General features: G+C 41.4%; 1 protein-coding gene across 1 annotated transcript in view; it reads left to right on the forward strand.

Moving 5' to 3' along the window:
- Nucleotides 1–19673, forward strand: part of LOC111663743 (serine protease HTRA1A-like) — a 23016-nt gene extending 3343 nt beyond the window's left edge. Inside the window, exons 2-9 of the mRNA XM_023418038.2 lie at nt 4301–4400; nt 5016–5220; nt 15483–15677; nt 15764–15796; nt 15914–16028; nt 16710–16767; nt 17279–17374; nt 19004–19673. Of these exons, the coding sequence (XP_023273806.1) occupies nt 4301–4400; nt 5016–5220; nt 15483–15677; nt 15764–15796; nt 15914–16028; nt 16710–16767; nt 17279–17374; nt 19004–19172 (971 nt within the window). The 3' untranslated portion in view covers nt 19173–19673. The remainder of the gene's footprint in view (nt 1–4300; nt 4401–5015; nt 5221–15482; nt 15678–15763; nt 15797–15913; nt 16029–16709; nt 16768–17278; nt 17375–19003) is intronic.
- Nucleotides 19674–20298: the final 625 nt, after the last annotated feature.

The following is a 20298-nucleotide window of genomic DNA, read 5'->3' on the forward strand; positions in this document are numbered from 1 at the left end:
AAATTAGAAATGGAAAAATGAGGTTAGTTAGAGTTACTCACACAGTTGCACATTGGGTCACCTCAAAATGTTGCCAATGTGTCATTGTGACATTAACAGCAGAAAGTTCAAAAGTTGATCTCCCAAACTGCAGAAAAAGCAGAGCTTCATCGAAACTAAATGAGTCATGATCTTACACTTGAGTGCACGAACATTTACACGTGATGAATCACTGAAGCTTTCAAAATCTATCTCTTACTTACCATACACATAAGTAAATGACAGGGCTTGTTGTAACTCTTAAAGCTCTGCCTGAACTTCAGTAGCTTGGTTTCCATATAAGGCCAGTTAGATTGAAAAAGGAACCACCAGAAGTTTTAAAAATCATATACTACACTTCTTTGGGAATGAATCCCATCACTATAGAAAACATTTTGAAAGATTTGCCTCCTTTTCCAATTTTTTATTCTTTTTTGCATGGCTCTGGTGGGCTTCAGTTTGCCCATTAGTAGTGAATCAGTGTGTGAGTGAGAAGAACTGACCTTACTCTATTCACATCCAGCTTCTCTGGTCTAGAGGATGAGAAAAAAACTTGCCTCTGCCTCCAGGCGCCAATAAAACAGTGGGTACTATGTATGGGAAAATTGGAAAAAAAAATAGAAGCTGAGATCTTGAGTGTGGACCCTTGTGGTGAAGGTCAATGTACAGAGAGGGGAGGGGTAATGGGTAATGAAGACAGGGGCCTTTGAATGTCTGTGTGAGAGAGGGAGAGACAGAGATTGGTAGAAAAAAAGAATGGCTTTCCCCTCATTGAATGCTTGATTTGTCTCCAGAAATAATCTTTTAGACACATGGTTATTGTTAACTGATGGTCTGGTCAACTTTATTACAATCTTTTATCAGGAGTAATTCCTTACTCTTTGTATGCCAGTTTGTCATTTAAGCTCTGTAGCGTATAAATCGGCCTGTTCTGTGAATAAGATTCTGCCAAAGACCTCGGTATAAACTACAGACCAATCTCTAAACTGAAAATGTTGTAGCTGGACAGCTGTTAATCTTTGACAGACCCGGGAAACACTTTTGATCATTTACAATCTGGCATTTACCAGAATCACAGCACTGAATAAATAAACACTCATAAGACTCAAGGTGAGTATCCTTTCCTCCCTACACTGGATGTAATACTGTTTATCACAGTTTGAGTCTGTAATTGATTAATCTGTCCTCCTTTGCACATCTTAATTGTGGTGTCCCTCATGGCTCAATTTTTGGTCCACTATAATTTAGCTCTCATTTGAACTGAATCAGTTAGATTCAGATTCATTACATTAGAGCACTTATCTTCTATTACCAGTTAGACTGGAAACAACTTTTAAATCACATCTGTGGTTTGGGCTGTTTTTTGCCCATTTGAAGTCATGTTATTTTTGATCAACAAATGAACCTCGAAAATGTGCCATTTTGCTGTGTCTTGTTTTTATTTTACCAAGTTTAAAATAGCCTATTTCCAAATGACAGTCTCTAAAATCAATCAATCATTTATGACTTTGTAACTTGCTTGTGTGCTTAAATAAATAATCAAACTGCAGCTGGTGAACTACAACCGGTCACCCTGTTTTAAGCCGTACCTGAAAATCTCCTTGTATGGATGCTGCTGCATGTGTTTGTCTTTTGTTATGTCTTTTTATTTATTTGTGCTCAGTGACAATTACTCTGCAGTATATAAAAAATGTTGTCCTATTAGATGTCTTTTCTTAGTGGCTGTAAGCTGTATTTTTAAGACTGTATCAAATGATGAAGTGAGAACAATGTAAAAGAGGTCACTCATAGTGTTGAACCTACAGAGAGTCATCACCTGAGTCTGCAGCTCCTTTACTGAGCTTTAGAGTGTTTCAGTTCATTGTTTAGCTGTCTGGCCTGTACATTTACTGGTTACCTCTGGCAACTGTTCAGTAGACATGGAAAAACTGTTACAAAAGCAATATGTGGATCAGACGCTAATCAGGAAGCTTTACATTCCTACTTTTCCTCCACACATGAGTGACATTTCAAAGTTCAGGATGAATTCGTAATTTTTTGGCATTAATGGAGACGGCTGCTTTTCAATTTGGCTCGAAAGTCAACATAATCCTGCAACAGGAAATCCTTTCTAAGCTCAACTAATGTTACTGAGCTGTGAGCAACTTTTGATTCATGATTTCCCATTTCTAACAAATCATGACCCCTGGTCCTATAAGTCTTCTATTTTCACATTTGCTTTGATGTGGTAGAAGTGTGTCTCTGGTAGTAAATTCCAGCATGTGTGTGAGACAGCAGTTATCATAACATGGTGAAGTAGAAGAATCTGTATGGATACTCCAGAAACAACACATTTTCTGGACACTTGGCCTGCCCTCTACGACTATAATCCTATCATCAGAACTGACCACGAACCCTTGCGGGCGTGAAGCTAGCAGGGGAAAATGACTCCAACCTTTCCGTTACTTCTCTGTCTTACAATGATGAGAAACTTGTGTGACATTTATGGAATTCAGTGTTTGATTTGTAGCTTTAAGGTTCAACAATGACAATATGTAGAGATTTGTAGAATAGCTTTTTAGAAAATGAGTCTTGGGATGGTGCAGTCAGTCCGTCAGTCCACCATTTCTGCCCAGACTGAAAAACAAGCAATTAGATGCTTCCCAGATTATGAAACCTACAGACTTTGGTGAACCCCTGACTTTTTCCTCTAGCGCCACCATGAGGTTTAGAGTTTCGACTTTGAGTAAAATGTCTTGACAGCTATTGGATGGACTGACATGAATTGTGGTGCAGATATCCAGAGGATAAATCCCAGTGAGTCTGGTAATCCCTGACTTTTTCTGTAGTGCCTCTGCAATCTTCAGTTATCCTGTGAAATATCTCAACATCTACTTTATGGTTTGGCACATATTTTATACAGATATGCCTGTTGCCTACAGGATGTATCCTAATGACTTTGGTGATGCTCTGATGTTTCCTCCAGCACCACCATGTGGGTTCACATTTGTGGTTTGACCAAAATGTCTCAACAACTATTGGATGGATTTTGTGCAATATGGTGTAAAATAAATGTCCCCTTCATGAGGAAATTAAATAGCTTTGATGATCTCTTAACTTTAAATTTAGCACCAACCAACAAAGTCAAAAGTTTAATTTGTCTAGTGCTTTGGTTTATGACCAAAACTAATGAGATTCCCATCATCCACCCAGCTGTAGGCTACTTTCTGTTTTAGTGCCAATTAGCGAATGTTAGCATGCCATCACGGTAAATTAACTGGTGAACATGGTAAACATTACATTAGCATTTAGCTCAAAGCACCACTGTGCCGGAGTACAGCCTCACATAACATGGCTATAGACTCTTGAGTCTTGTACATATACAATTTATCTCACTGTTGAATGTCATCCAGTGATCATATAACACCAGAATTTTCCCCTTGCGGGTTGACAAAGTTTTCATACTGTATAATTTAGTGGCATTCGTTACGGCATGATGGTGCTCATTCCATGCTTGTGTTAGCTTAACTGCACCTCAAGCGGAAAATCTCTTTCTCTTTCCTTAACCCTTCGCTGCAATCATTGATATCCTGGGGCTTATGGTTGCCTTTGACTTTCACAAAGTTCTGTCCTCGAGGAGAATGTAATGACTGAAAATTGTCCTTGCGAGGCAAAACAGTTGGAGTTACGTGGCAAAATAAGGGTTTACGAATGGAGGGATGAGGGAAAGGTCTGGGGAGTCTTGATTCATAGCTTTGGTTAAACTGTCTTCTGGGCAGGATTTAATTACCAGGTAAATCAGTCAACATTTCCTGACTTGCCCAACGCTGGATAGATGGAAGGGTGGGTGATTCAGTGAACTTGGCAGTCGTCATACATACAGTATGTGTGAGTGGTATTATACTAGTGAGGACCAGTTTGGTCTTGAAAAAATACCTGTTGATGGTTTGAGGATTTATTGTATAGAGTCAACTGCAGTGTAAGATAAGGGTAAAGGTGAAGGTTAAGTATTTATTTGCACGGTTTATTGCCAGGGTTAAGTGTTTGTAAATGAGTGTGTATGTGTCAGACCTGACCTAGACAGTCTCAACCGCAGATGAACTGTCATCTTTTTTTCCCCCACTGTGTTATGATAAAGGGCAGTTTTATTTGAGGGTTTTCTATTCTCACACAACTCTTACATCATACAGTATTTCAATGCATCTTTTATTTCTTTTTACTTGTCTGACGTGCTACATATGTGTGTGTGTGTGTGTGTGTGTGTGTGTGTGTGTGTGTGTGTGTGTGTGTGTTGTACTTCCAGCTCAGGACAATCCAGACAGCCCGAGACACAAATACAACTTCATTGCCGACGTGGTGGAGAGAATTGCTCCGTCTGTAGTTCACATTGAACTTTACCGCAAGTAAGAGCTGTGCATCTGTGTGTACAATAGCCAGACTGAAACACACTAAAATTTACAGCCCACCTGTGTACCAGACCACACCAGTCGGTAGTGCACCTTTCTCCCAACTTCAATTTTTCAACATCTTCTTTTCATCATCTCTCCAGCTTTTGTGCTCTTTTATCTCTGCTTCTTATTTGTCTTTGACACCTCAATTCTTGGTGTGTGTCATCTCCGTTCTGTCTGTCACTGTGGCTTGTAAAGTGGTTCTTTCAGTGTCTGCTCTTCCATCTCTGCCTCACTCAAACCTGTTCTTTTTTCCTCCCCCCTTTGCCTCAGGTTGATTTGTGCTGTATATCAATGCCGCAATTTCTGTTTGTTTCCCCTGCTCACTGTTTTTATGTAGCCTACTTAATCTCTCCAGCTCACCTCTGAATACTCACCTGCCTATTGTTTATATATTTACCTCCTGTCACTCAAATACTTTCAACTGTTACACTCCTGTTACATAATACATTGGTTTTGGTGTCTTCTCATTGCTGCTTTTCATGAAGACACCTGTTGTAAGAGTGAAGTGAATAGTGATACTCTAATCCCCTCTTCCTCCCTCCTACTATTGTCTCCTTCACCCCACAGGATGACCTATACCAAGCGGGAGGTGGCAGTGGCCAGTGGCTCTGGCTTCGTTGTGTCAGAAGATGGCCAGATTGTGACCAATGCCCATGTCGTGGCCAATAAGCACCGGGTGAAAGTGGAGCTAAAGAGCGGCGCTTCCTATGATGCGAAAATCAAAGACGTGGACGAGAAATCGGACATCGCCCTCATCAAAATCGATGCACCGGTCAGTCAAAATGCCAGACAGTCAGGGGGTCCAGCAAAGAGAAAAAACTTGTAGACTGGTAGCTAGAGGTGTCCTAGGTGAACACCCACACGTTTTCTCCTCACTTTTATTTGGTCACTGCCTATTTCAGGCAGGACTCCTTTAAATGAATAGTTTGGGGAGTACACTTCTCTGCTGTCTTGCTGAGAAAATCATTGTAAAATTTAAAATCAATACCACTCTCATGTCTGAATGTAGAATAGGAGCCAGGGGGTGGTAGCTAGTATAAAGGCTTGCCAGCAGAGACAGAGAAAAGGTCACACTATTCCTTTAAAGAAAGATTTAAAATTAGATGTGATAGTTTTAATTAAGGGCAGAGAAACAGGCGTATTGGAGGATACATTTCCTCCACTTTCCCACTACACTTTCTCACATTTAAATTTCTCCCTCTGTTAGTTTCCAGCTTTTTTAATATACATTCACTTATGTCCGGTCACAACCACCAGTGCAAGTCTGTACGACACTATGCTTTTGAACAGTTTTTTCTATTTTCTTATTGAAGAAATAACATAGTTTGTCAAGCTCTATTAACTAACAACCCTTCAGATTCACTTTATAGAGCACTGACAAATCTTTGCTCCACATATGAACCTGGTTACAAAGATTCATGAGTCACTTGGAATAAGAAAATCTGCAAAGGTACTCTTGACAAAGTTTTCTGTCAGGCAGTGCAACAAGATCAAAACATTAACTGACTGTTTTGTAATTCTCCCATTTAACTGTTAAGAAATTTGAAGGCCGTGGGATTGAAGTCTGGCAGGAAAATATTCTAAATCTAGGAGATTATTCAGAGTGCAAGTGAAGTAAAGTGAGATTGCAGGTACAGCCAAATGGGTCTTTAAAAGACAGCTGGCTGACAGTCAGTCCTGATCCTGTTGGCGCGGAGACACAACAGGCTGCGAAAACAGTTGACAGATATTACACAAATCATCTCACCAGCAGCTTGCAGAGACAGTCACTTGTTACCGAAATGTGAAAATCTATGGCCAATCTAAAGCCAGTGTGGATGTTTAAAAGAAAAGAGGTACAGTGAATATCTTTCTACGCTTTGCTGCGCAGGACGTTTGGAGGATGTTTGCTACACATCATATTTTGAGCTAAGAGTCAAGTGAAGGAATGCGTGGCAGAAAGCCAGGGCCTATTGACTGGAAGTCATAGCAGAGCAGGGTGCATTATGGAGCTTACTCTCATGGCTGGGTGACACAGCTGAATAGATGTTCATGACAGCAACACAAGGTGTATTACAAAGACCTCCGATTCTGAAAAGAAGTTGAAACATTCAGGTTTTGTTTGGCTGACAGTGTGAGGGAAGAGTGCGGAAAAGAGCAGTGACAGATGCTTTGTTTTTGATCATCCTATAATAAAAGCCGTTCAGATTGTTGATGACAGTCTGGCTCATTTGGGGGGAGGGGGCTTTCTCATGTTTGTTTGCATCACATGCTCCGCTGAGCCTGTGTTGTGTATAGTCAGTTGTTGCAGAATCAGGAATGACTGACACTTGTATATACATTGCATGCCAATTATTTTCCAGCCTTTCACCAAGTATGTATTTGTAGCATTGCTCTGTGTGACACCATATCTGTCTGGTAAACAATAGGTGGTTGTACAAAAGCAGGATCATTCTAATCAAGTGACAGCCAGCTGTATCCAAGGAGTGATACATGAGTATACTTGTTTTGCTTGAAGTCATTGTGTGAAGTTGAAGCAGGTCATCCAGGCCAGTCGGTGATGAAGACCCAGGAGACCTGTGGTCACTTTGGAAAGGCCACATGAACTGGGTGGAACTGGCATTTCTGGTAATGAGGGAAAGTTGGTGTGTGTGTCTGTGTGTGTGTGGTTGTGTGTGTGTGTGTGTGTGTGTGTGTGTGTGTGTGTGTGTGTGTGTGTGTGCTAGTGAGAGTTAATACATGAGGAATTAGAGGATGAGTGAGTTATAATGAGAGGGCAGGAGTGTGAGTAAAGTTGTCATTTTGAATAACGTCTAAAAAACAGTAAATATAGTCATCTGAACCTATTGCTAGAGGGTGTTTTATTTCAGTACCTAAAGAAAATAACTTGCCCATTTATACATTGAAACAGCTGCTGGTCGCTGTAACTGAGGCTTCAGCAAAGTTATGGTCTTTTTACTAACAAATTCCCTGATTTTCTGGTTGTGCCTCCACTGTAGCTCAACAGAGATACACTTTCTGGGGAAGCAAAACGGGCAATTTGGTACTAAATAGACTGTAACTTTGAAGATACCCGTTGATTTGTTGAACTCAGACTGCTGAAGCCACATACTAGCTAATGCTAAACTTTAGAAAGTATTTTTTTGGAAACAAAGGCTGTGAAGCGATCTGTTGATGGTCAGCATGGACAGGACAAAATTAGAGAAAAATGTGGACCTATTCTTCAAGTCCTAAGTTTCATGTCTCTTGACAGTAACTCTTAACCACAAATGCGTCACAACAAGTGATGAGAATTTTCTTGAATTGTCGCCATAGAGAATAAAAGAAGAATGGAAGCGCACACAAACTTTAAATGAAAAAGGAGAAGCTGCTTAAAGAAGAAGCTTTTGAGATTTGTTTTCGCTTGTTGACAAATTCACATCCCCAAGCAATAATTGGGCTATTTTGTACCAAAATTACCATGTGTGAGTTATAAATTGATATTCTGACTGGTGCTGAGTACAGCTCTTTAGTTTCTCTCTGCTCCTTAGTGTCTTCCTCACAGTGTTCTCTTTATTGAAATAAAGGCTGACTGCTGTCAACATCAGCACTCCAGAAGCAGCCGCAGATAATAAGTCAACAATTGCATCAGTTTATGAGTGAGAAAGTTTAAAGTTAAGTTTTCCCTGAGAATAATAACTCGCTTCTCTCTTCTTTCTCTTTCCTTTTCTATGTGAAATTGGAGTTTATTGGTAGCAAGACCCAGTCCGTTCCCGGGGCTGTGGTCTACCCCTCAGCTCTGGGGAATACATTAGTCTGTCTACAGCAGCTGGAACTTCAGAGGGGAAGGGGAAGGGGGGAGAAGTGCTGTACTCACTTGTTCCTGTGTATGAGGGGAAAAGAGAAAGCAAGAGGGACAGAAAAAGAGGGAGCAATGTGGTCAAGGGCTGGAAAATGGATCCATATGTCTGAAGGACTATGTGAGCTAATAGGCTAATGAGTCCACTGTGTGATATGGCAACGTCACAATAAAGATAGAGCTCATTGTGCCTCAGGTTTAAAAGGCCTCCCATTCTCTCACTCAGAACTTGGACATAGTCACATTCACTTGGAAACGCTTCCAATGAATTGGATACGTTCACTCATACCTGGAAGGCCTCAATCTGATTGGAAAGCTTGCTGACTTGGAAGGACATGTATTTAATCATATTAACTTATGTTGACCCCCACAGACTTGCAAGCAGCCATACTGTCTTGGAAAGACTTCAAAACACTTAAATGTAGTGTGCAGGGAATTTTCCATATCGTTCCAAATCATTTTATCACACGACTTGTGCAGTCATTAACCCTAAAGTGCTTCATCCTGCACTGCTTTATACTGAATGCAGCAAATGCATTGATACTTAGTTTACACTGCAGCTCAGAAATCAAAGGCTGCTGAATTGATTGTGGTGGAAATGTAGCTACATTCCCCCCAAACATTGATTATCCTATCCTCCTGATAGTTCAGTAATCACAGGCACAGCAGGCGTGTCAAGCTCCGGATGTCTCCATTTGCTGAAATCAGTGTATGGGGGTGTAGTAATAGGAAGAGTTCTTAAAATGCTGCTTTTATTTCCATTGTCTTATACATGATCATCATCAAATCTTTAACACAATATCATGTATGTAACTGTGAATGCCATATTTCAGGGTTTTTTTCGGGGGGTCTGATTTAAAAACAAGTTAACCAGAGACAGAGTTTTCAGTAACTCTTGAAGTTAGCGTTAGCCTAGTTATCTAGCCTGCTTTAGCTAATAAAATCTTCCGGTGACCGTCCTCATTTCAGAAAATAAAATCAACAGTTCTCACCCAAAATGAAGACAATTCTTTTGCCTACTGTCTGGAATAAAGGACTCATTATTTCAAGAATTACTACAAATTTTGATTGGTAAACCTGCCACTGTTTATATGTGCAGGTCTAAGTTGATATTTGCTATTTTCCACAACACAAGCAGTGTAAAGCTAAGTTTCCTCAAAAAGACTTCTATAAATGAACCATTAACTTAACCCTCATGCAAAAATCTGCTTTACAAGTGATGCACTGAGGCAAGGAAAAATTGCCCCCATGTTTCCCATATGGTCCCTTGAAAACAAGACACCGTTCTTGCTGGGAAATCTGCCTGGTGCTGGTTTGGACAAGGCTATTATAAGTATGTGTGTGTGTCTGTGTTTATGTGTGGAGAGGAAAGAGAGGAATGTGCCTCCACAAAGTCATCTGTAGCTGCATCTATTTGTTTATCAGCAACATCGGGTAAATGTTTCCCCAGGGAGTAAGAGTTGTCAACATTTCCCTGGATGAATAGTATTGACAGACAAACTTGCAATCAATTATTCAAATCATTTTCTTTTCAAATCGTGTGTGCGTGTATGTGTGTGTTCATATGGAGGGGTTTAAGATGGCTCACTGCAGGGACATGAAGGACATGCTCCGTTGCCAGTGGAAAGACGCTGCGTGTCATCCTTCAGAGACAGGCGGAGGGGAAATGAATCACATCCTCCTCTCCTCCTCACCCATCCTCTCTCTTCATCTTCTTCATCCCTTGTCCCTGCAACTAAAATAGTTCCCATGCTTAAGGATGCATTTGGGTGGGAAAAGAGCCAAGGAAAACACACACACATATACAAACACATGAACACAGACACACACACACTCTTTTGCCCTGCTGGGTCTTGATGCACTTTGTCTTGGCCTACTTTTTGGCTGCGTAATTGTTTTCCAAGCCTGCTGGATGTGCAGCAGCCTTGCCCAAAACGTTTTCTTCCCAGTCAGTGACATCACTTTAGATGTTTCAAATCTACCACTGCTATAGTCAAATGGTTGATACCTAACATGGTTAGTTCACCCAATTTATAAAAAATACATCTTCAAACTTACCCCAAGTGACACATGTGCCATGTAGATAGTTTTTATAACTGTATAAATGTTGTGTAATGCTCCTTTGAAATCAAATACACTGAGAGTGGATGGTGTTTTGCTTGTGGCCTCACAGCTTTGACACTTAAAACAAATTCAGCAGCAGTTTACTCTGTGAAATGCACAGATCTCACTGTAAATAGTTTTCAGTGAAACGTTCCTTCTACTGAAGAAATTGTCTCTATGAAAACTCTCGATGGTGTGTTCCCCTGATGATCCAGAGTAAACTTCACACTGTTTCTGGAAAGAGGTGTTGCGTCTTTAGCCAGATGTGCCTTTTTATTATCTACTAACTCATTTATTGCAGGTGTCATACTCTACAATTTGGGTGTAGGCTTTAAGAAAGTGCAACACATACAGACAGAGCAATAACCTTTTTGTTCTTAAAATGGGATTTAGGGACCCTCAGAGTTGATTAAGTAGATTCCAGTGAGATCCCCCAGCCTTATAAAGAATAGTCTAGACTACAATATAGTTGCTCTAGACATATAAAACCTATAGGGATTAGTATAACGGGCAAAGGTTTCACTCTTGCCACTATTCTCCGCACGCACAGAGTGAGAAATTCATCAGTTTTCAAAACCTTATAACGTTCAAGGTCAGGGCTGGAACATATCCCAGCATGCACAGGGCAAGATGTGGGGTAAATGCTGAAATCCCAGTGAAACATTCCAGTACTGTTTAAATAAAAGTATGACCTAATACGTTTGGTAAAAAGAGAGGTGTAGTTGATATATTTGGGGCAGCTTTCCTGAAGCAAATGAACACATAAGACCTCATCTCCTCTCATCATTGTGATTTGTGCAGTTCAAAGTTTTGTGGTGTCTAGCCAGAACTGAGACGCCCTCAAATCCTCTGAGCTCTCATGCAAAATTACACAGAGTGGAACATACACACGGAGCTCACAGACATATGTTTGCTCTTATACAGACTCAAAACCTTCCCAACAACATATGGAAGCTATAGTGGTTTCCATACTGGTGTCTGAGAGGATATGGTTTAGCCAGTGTGATTTGAACATGTTGACGTATACCTACAATGCGATGAACTGCTCCGTGTAGCAAAGTCCTCCTTCATTTGATGAGCACCTACGTCTGAGAGATTTACAAAGTGTGTAAAATTTTCTGTAAAAACCCACAGTTACAACATTTACCTACATCTCTGTGTTTGTCCCAGACTACCGAACATGCACAAACAGGCATTCATACACACATAAATGAGTCGCTTACACGCTATATAAGCATCCAGACTCGCAGACAAAGACACACACTCAGTGTCCCCTCTCTCCAGCCCCTCATCCTGATCTCCTGATCCTCTGGCTTGATGTGTTGCTATGTATGAGCATGCTGAAACCTGCCCCATTTTTTAAATCTGCATCAGCAACAACCCTGAGGGCACAAGTTCAGACGTCAGCGGTAAAACCCTATACCTTAGTGTACTTATGCATATTGCAAAGCAGAACTAATAAAATTTCTCCCTGCTTTGAAGTCACCTGTATGAAAGGAATGGGAGCTTAAATGACTGAAGTTGAGCTTATATACAGTCGGGGTCACGCGCTGACCCAACCAAAACAGCTTCTGTGTCTAAATGTGTGTATGTTTTGAAGTGGTCTGGCTGTATATCTAAGGAGTGCCAGGTGTGTGGGTTTTAATTTACAGACTTGAGTTTGTGAGAGTTCATGCTCAGGCAACCTCCTCCCTCTCTGTGTGTGTTCGTACGTGTGTCTGCGTGCGTATATAAGTACACACGTGTCTCAGAAACTATTAGGCCACGGTCCATCCCAGCTTAACTGGAGTTAAAGTTTTTGCACCTGGTCTTCTAGTCATAAAATGGTAGTTAGCGTAATGGCTTTTAAATGAGCCTCCAATCGTCCAAGGCTGTAACATTAAACAATGACAGATGTCTATGGCAACTTTGCCGCTGTTTTCAAGCCAATCTGTTTGCTTGTCTGCCAGCTTATCTGTCTCACTGTCCTTTCACCACGGTGTCCCTGATAACATGACTGTGACAAAATCTGTCTGTATACAGGAGATCAAAACTCACCAGAGCGACAGGAAGGTTGGTCAAAAAGTATGGAATTTTTCCCAACACGTGCCCCTTACAACAACTTCTTTTGTCAAGGCAAACAAAGCTGTTTAGTCCTCTCACCTTCAATCTGAAATCACCCTTTTCTTTCTTATCTAAACTCTGAAGAACTTGAAAAAAACTTGGTTTGCTTTGTGACTTTGGAGAGAGAAATCTATGGCATCATACTGAAGTTCAGCGACGTGAGGCAATGAAATGGTCTCCTGCCTAACAAAACAAGAAGCTTTCATTTTCGGAAACTAGATGCTATCCTCGTAGACCACATTAGATCTTTTTCAAGAGCTCTAGAGCACATATAGTGTAGTTTCCCAAGATATTCCCAAATTGGTGCTCTTTTGGGTCTTGAAGCAAAAATATGTTTTTTTTTATTTCTTTTTTCTTTTTTTTTTTTTGGTCATAAGCTGGTCTCTGCCAGCGCTGGCTGCGAGCATCAACGTAATATCAAGCAAAACTGCCTTTGACTCACTCGTCAGACATTCTCAGACTCCCTTCCTGTGGTTTGTGGTGTTTGTTGTTCCCCTCTTTCACCTCGCCTCCTTCCTTTACGTGCGGCTATAGTGCCTTTTGGTGAAGCACCAGTGCATCCTGACCTTCATCTGAAATAGCAGGGTGAGTCACTTGGGTGGTCAGGAGAGGCGAACTTACATGGTGAAATGATTTTCCACGAGTCATTCCAGATCGCTGACTAGGCACGATTAGTAAGTGATATGTAAGTTCAGGGTCTTTGACAAAGTTGGACAGCCTGTTTGTTCAGCCTTCTCACGTAGGCGTCATTTGCTTGTCAGCAAACTGATGCATTTTGCACGCTTTGTACATGATTTTTCTGAATGCATTGTGATTTTGTGGGGGTGTGTGAGAGCCTGAGATGGGAAGACACGTCTATAAAAAGCATTTATTAAACTCGTTCAGAACACATTAGGATTAACTGCAGTCTAGCTAGCTATTCCTCAAAGCTGACATTTTGGACATACAAGGTTTTCACCTGATAGCAACAGTCACCATGACACCATTGGTGTCACTAACTGTTATCGTAATCATGGTGACCAGCAGTGGCCGGATCCTGAATGTCTTGGCAGTGACACACATCCACCTGACATCCCCTCTCTCTCAGCTGTGAGTGTGTGGGTGTGGGTGTGTGTGTGCGCGTGTGTGTGTGTGTGTGTTTCTCTTGTTTCCTCTCTCCATCTGGTTATACTCTTATCTCACGGTGTGAGGGGAGGAGGGGAGCGGGGGTAATTATTATACAGACTGCCTCTCCTGTGTCAGGTGTCTGCTTATATGTGTTTGCACATGCCAAATGCATGTTTCCTAGTTTATGTACACACCTCTGTGTGTATGTGTGTGTGTGTGTGTGTGTTTGCTTTTAACATCCCAACTATGTTCAAATATGCCCACAGGCATCAGGAAGATGGCCTCGGGCAGTTGTGTCATGAATGTGTTTGTTCTTGTGGATCTGTGTGTGTGTGTGTGTGTGTGTGTGTGTGTGTGTGTGTGTGTGTGTGTGTGTATGTGTGGTAAGGTGGAAAGTACGGTTGAAAGGTTCTCTTCCTCAGTTTACTGGCTATCACTATCTTTGTCATCTTCTAATATTAGCTTCACCTCAAGGGGCAAGATCGTTTACAGTGAGGTCTAACACCCCGTCAACTTAATTAAAAGTGTGTGTTAAATGTTCTCTCACAATCCAGTTTTCTAATTTGGTTTAAACTAGTTTACAAATCAGGTGTCTGCTATGAGTGTATTCTCTCTACATCCATAAACACAGAGCAAAATGTATGCATGCATGGGCAGCGAGGTGTGATGTTTTATGACTGAGAGTAATATGATTTGTGATTTACCTGCAATGTCAATGCTCAACTGTGTATGAATATTTCACATGGATCCTTTTGTCTGTGTGTGCCAACTTGTGTTTCTGTCTCAGTTACCTTGCAGCCTCCTTTGCCACCTATTTATAACCCTAAGTAAACAAAACGGATACACAGAAAGAGCACAGGTCCTTCTTTTTTTTCCTTCTAAGACGGTGCTCGCCTGCCGTCAGGGCGTTGGGTCTGTGCACAGACTCCACGTCATGTGGCGGCGCGTGGGCTTTGACTGCGGGCTGCCCGGCAGAGATGATTTCATTCAAAGAAGGAAACTGTCACTGCGCATGGATAAATATATCCTTTCTGCGTCTGTCTGCAGAGGCAAGTTCTCAGTAGTCCGGTTTCCACTGCTCAGTGTAACAGGACTAACCAGAGCTTAAGGTACTCATTATTTACCATATATCAGTCAGTTTTCCAGCATCTGTGGTTTGTTGGCACATACTCGCCATTAGGAGCGATTTGTCAGCTGGGCTACACTTTCAGTCCAACAAATAAGCTTTTGATCTTGATTATTAGCATTTTTAGTTGAGTTGTTTGGCATAAATGTCACTTCTCCCTACAGTGGAAAAGGAGTAATTGTTTTTGTGTGGGAGCATTGCCATGCAGCGTTGAGTGGGTTGTGTTTAGAAGACTTGTGCTTTTGCTGTAATTATTTTCCTGCTGTCCAATCATAAAAGACACAATCATGAGTTGTGCTCTGCAGAGTAATTGCAGTTTTAGAGCTCTATTTTTTACAAATCAGTCACCAAAACACATGAATACTATATGAATTTCATATTAAACAGATTAACAAAATCCCTCTTGTCACATTCAGAATATATTCTTCCCTCATCTGACCCTTATCCTATATGCATTATATCACTGAGAGCTGTAGTATTAGGATTCAGATCTCTTGTCTGTTGCAAGGATCAAGGAGCAGCCGGCAGAGGGGCTTTTACTTTGCACTAACATGTGCAACATATTAATATATGTCAATATGTCATGTCATGTCAGTGTGTCAATGCCGTTTGCAATCCTTCATTTTATTTTAATATTCAACTGGTTCATTTTGTGCATGTCTTCCTAGATACTGGTCTACATGGCCATCCTTTTATTCTACAAAGCCTTTTGACTAAAATTTTGTAATTTTGCCCTCCAGTAATATGAATGTTGACCCCTTGTGTTTCTGTCCTACAGACCAAGCTGCCTGTGCTGTTGCTGGGCCGTTCGTCAGACCTGAGACCAGGGGAGTTTGTGGTTGCTATTGGCAGCCCGTTTTCCCTCCAGAACACAGTTACCACGGGAATCGTCAGCACCACTCAGCGAGGGGGCAGAGAGCTCGGCCTTCGCAACTCCGACATGGACTACATTCAGACTGATGCCATCATCAATGTAAGTGAATGGAGGCGCATTATCATAATGCAAAGATTTTGTTTTTCCTACAAACACAAATAACGACTGTTGTGTCTTTTTGACAGTACGGCAATTCTGGAGGGCCTCTGGTAAATTTGGTAAGTGTTTTTTTTAATTGTGGTGACAGACGGAGCACACTTTTATATACCATTTAATCATTTACAGTTGTTTTTTTGTTTTTTTGTCGGACACTGAATTGAGGTTTGTTGTTTTAGGATGGAGAGGTGATTGGGATCAATACATTGAAAGTGACAGCTGGCATTTCCTTTGCCATACCCTCAGACAAGATACGAGAGTTCCTGGCAGAGTCCTATGACAGACAGTCCAGAGGTATGAGCTCTCACTGACAACGCCTCATTATGTTTTCATTTTATTGCTTCCATTGAGATCTGGCTCCAAGAGTTGGACCGAGATCACATGTGCACTTACAGCAAAGGAGCATATAATTCAGCAGACCATTTCTGTGGTAGTTATATCTCTATGCGTGCTCTCGTGAGATCTACTGACTCCATATTTGGCTTTATGAATCCGTGGCCAACATTACCTAACAGGGTTATGACATTGCAAATTAACTACAAAGAGGAAAATGGCAGTATGTGTCAGGTTGTTCTTTTATTTTACTGCTTTTTACCCTCTAACTTACGTAGTGTTTTTGGACCAGTGCACACATGTATTATATGTGGCTGTCAACCTGGACTCTCAATTTGATTTGTCTGTATGATGAAATAACAAAAAAAACAAAATTCCCCAAATTTATGAAGAAAAACGCATAGAAGATGGAGTATGTAGACGTGCACAAGTGCACAGTGCCCTGCAAGACAATCTGTGATCCACTGTTTGGTTTAAAGAAATATTTATTTCACTCAAATGCATAAAAAAAACCCCAGAGGATTTATACCTTTTTTTTTTTTTTTTGGAGGTGAACAAACAGCTTCATAAAACTAAGAGCCCAGACTGCTGAAGGCGAGAGGATGAATGATTGTATTTATATGTGTTGTTGTCTATCTCTAGGGAGAACAGCTGCTAAGAAGAAATACATTGGTGTGAGGATGATGACTCTCACTTCAGCGTAAGTTGCACACTGTGATGCACGACAAGTGAGAAATTGAAGGAAAAACCAACATAAAGTGTCTCAGCAAGGTTTTGGGCGACCATGAGCTGCCAGAACAGCCTCGGTGCTCATTAGTGTTGACTCCACTGGAGCGATGAACACAGTTGGTGTTTTGTTGATGGTGGTGGAAAGCACTGTCTAACATGTCGCTCCAAAGTCTCCCATAGGTGCTCAATCATATGATTCACACCATTTTCATTCTCATCAAACTGTTCAGTGACCTCTTGTGGGGAGGCATTTGCATTCGCTATGTTTCTCCACTCATTTATTCAGGTTTGCTTTTTGATTTGTCACCCGTCTGTACATTGACAGTGAAATATCAGCATTGAATCTGAACAAACGTATTAAATGATTCACTTTATTATACTTTAGACAACAGGAAATTGCAGCATTTCCATTTCTGGTTTTGTGCTAGATAAAAAAAAGATGATAGATAACAAGATTCTCTTTCCCGCTTTTCTACCTCTAGACTTGCCAAAGAGCTGAAGACTCGACACCGTGACTTCCCAGACATTACCTCTGGAGCTTACGTTATGGAGGTCATTGCAAAGACGCCAGCTGCAGTGTAAGGATAACAGTATGGTTTTTCAGTGAACTGCAAATGCAAGTCGTTTCTGACTCTTTCTAAGCCATTGGATATTGTCTTTGGCACTATAGGCTCCACATGTGCACTTACTGCACACAAGATTCTCATCACTCTCCACGCAGCTCCCCTCTCACAATGCAAATAGACAGTATATTTCATTTCCTTCCTGTATTTTATTTCTCTCCTCGAACTGTGAAGTGTGCACATAGACACACACTCCAACACACACACAGCCTCCTACACAACTGTCTCAGTAGTACGTAAATTCATAGCTCACTCCCGCGTGCCTGGAGTGCCTGGCCTTCTAAAATATCCCCCTCCTCCCACAATCGTAGCCCACTCCAATCAGCCACCACCACAACTCCAGCAGAGTGGGGCTCGGGAGATGCTGAGGTCAGCTATTTCCTTCAAACCTCACGCAGGGAGGTTACTGGCTGCGCTGTGGTTTTCCTTTGCCTGCCCACCCAGCCCACTCCCGACTGGTCTCCCCTACAAGGCCTCGTCAGAGTTTACACATTGCTCAAATCGCCCCGCTTTTTGCATCATAACATTTCTGTGGTTCCTTTTTATAATCCATGTTATTATCTAGCCTGCACTTTCATGCTTTTGATCTCACTCTTGATTTGTGTTGGTTAATGGCCTTTAGAAATCTTGACCCTGCTGTAGACAACCCTCCATTTGCTGTGTTTCTGGAGGTGTTAGAGCAGCTGAGTGTAATGAGGGCAATACTGAGCTGCAGTTGTGTTAATAGATCCTGTTACGAGTTGAGGTGTGGTGGTCTGTGTTTATATGTGGCTGTGATTAGGCAGCTGTGTTGAGACTTAGCTTTTGATACCACTGCTGGTTACCGCCTTGGTCTGTGTGTGATTTCAGGTTTACTAGTTTGTTTTTTTTGATTATGCACATACGTTTGGCCAACATGTTTTTATTTGCTTATAGCTCTAACCTTGCTGTGCTATCATGCCATCATTACCGTTCCACCGTTAAAATTCTCAAAACAGATGTTGTATTGATTTAGATTGTGCTCACTGAGCTGTAAGCAAACCGACCAAAGTACAGGTTAAATACAGTATGTGTGCATATAACACACCATTAAATTAACCTGCTGTTTTTGTTCTTCCTACTGAAATCTAAAGAGTAACATTTTTTGTAAGGAGAGGAAAAGAGCTGTCGTAAAACATCAACATGGGATGAGCATATCGCCAGACTTAAGTTCTTACAAACTGTGAACAGATCAAAGACCACACGCAGAGCAGTGTTCATCTTTTGTTGTTGGTGTTTTTGTGTTATTTCTGCCTTTATGAGATGATATAGAGCTGACAGGAAATGGGAGTAGAGAGTGATGGGGGTTGACATACAACAGCTGGACTTAAACTGGTGACACTGTGATCACATGGTCAGCATCTTCTCTCCTCTAAGTCAACAAGATGCCCTCGTCACTGGCCGGGTGTACCTTCCAGTCCAATACACCTCCGTAGTGGCCAGTTGTATATCAGAATATGACATCACAACTAGGATAATCAGGCTTGATAAACAAAAATGCCATATTTTTTGCTGTTATCCACATAAGATGCACTGAACTGAAGCCCTTCTTCTTTTCTGCTCCAGTGCTGGGCTGAAAGAGCATGACGTCATCATCTCCATCAATGGCCAGAGGATCTCATCAGCGACTGATGTCAGTGCCGCCATCAAGAAGGATGACACCTTGAGAGTAGTTGTGCGCCGTGGAAATGAGGACGCTATCCTCACCGTTGTTCCCATGGAGATCGATCCTTGACCCTCCACAAATCACACCACAGGAGCTGGAGCTAGGTTTTACTTATCACCAGTGGACCTTATATTGGGGAGGGGCTTCACTGACACACCCTCTCCCTATGGCCAAAGGCCAGTGGCGCCATACATCCAGGAAAATTCTGGTTTTGCCTTGAAAGGAACGACTGTACAGATGCTCTAAAAAGCAGTGCTGTACTTTTTTTTCCATGTGTTTTCACTTGTAGTCTTTAATGCTTTCATCAATGCTACTACTGTTTGGTCTCAAACATCAGAAGTTGGTTATCGCCATATTGTTTTGATCTGCTTTTTCCTGTTTTGTGTCTTTTTTAATATGGACTTTTGCTCAGTCAGGCCTTTTAAGCAATTTAGTGACTCGCTGGGCAAATCTGATTTGTATAATTGTTGTTTTCTAAACTCTTTTTTAAAATACTGTAGAAAGTTTTTGTTGATCATGTGATGTATACTGAGAAAAAAATAAAGGATTGACCTTTTGTTTTGACACTCACCATGCTGACTTTCTCATTTTCTTTCCATCTCTCTTTCACTCAGTTTTATACACATATAAACAGACACACACATTTTGAGATGGACTGCACCCAGGCTGACATTACAATATTTTCTTTGTGTGTGTGCACAGTGTTCTTAACCATTGCTCGTGGACACGCACACACACAAGGGGGACATAAAAGCAATCAGGATCTGGTTTAAATTTGATTTTTATTGCCTTCATATGGGCTTGATACTACTCTGGTGTGATTGTGGGGCCAGGGGCTCTGCAGGCTGACCTCAGAGACAGGAGTGCGAGCCAAACAGAGATCTGACCCACAATGCAGTGGCCACAGATGTGAGCCTGCCATGAATACGCTTAGTTTTGTTTGCCACATGAATTTTGGATGAAAATGATGGAGTAGATCTCATGAGAACTACAGAAACAACCACACACTACAAACAGCTTCAAGATATACAAGAAAATCTCTGACCAAAAACATGTGAAATCTGCAATGGAAAAACTGCTCAGAAACTTTTGTGTTCTTTATGTAACCTACCATAACTCAAAGGACTGGCCTGTTTTGTTGCACTATCAACAGCTTTACTAGTAGGTTTAAAAGACAGAGGGACAGTAGGGATTA

This window comes from Seriola lalandi, unplaced genomic scaffold (assembly GCF_002814215.2).
Source record: "Seriola lalandi dorsalis isolate HSWRI2012SDOR001 ecotype SW California unplaced genomic scaffold, Sedor1 jcf7180002054580, whole genome shotgun sequence".
NCBI classification, from domain to species: Eukaryota; Metazoa; Chordata; class Actinopteri; order Carangiformes; family Carangidae; genus Seriola; species Seriola lalandi.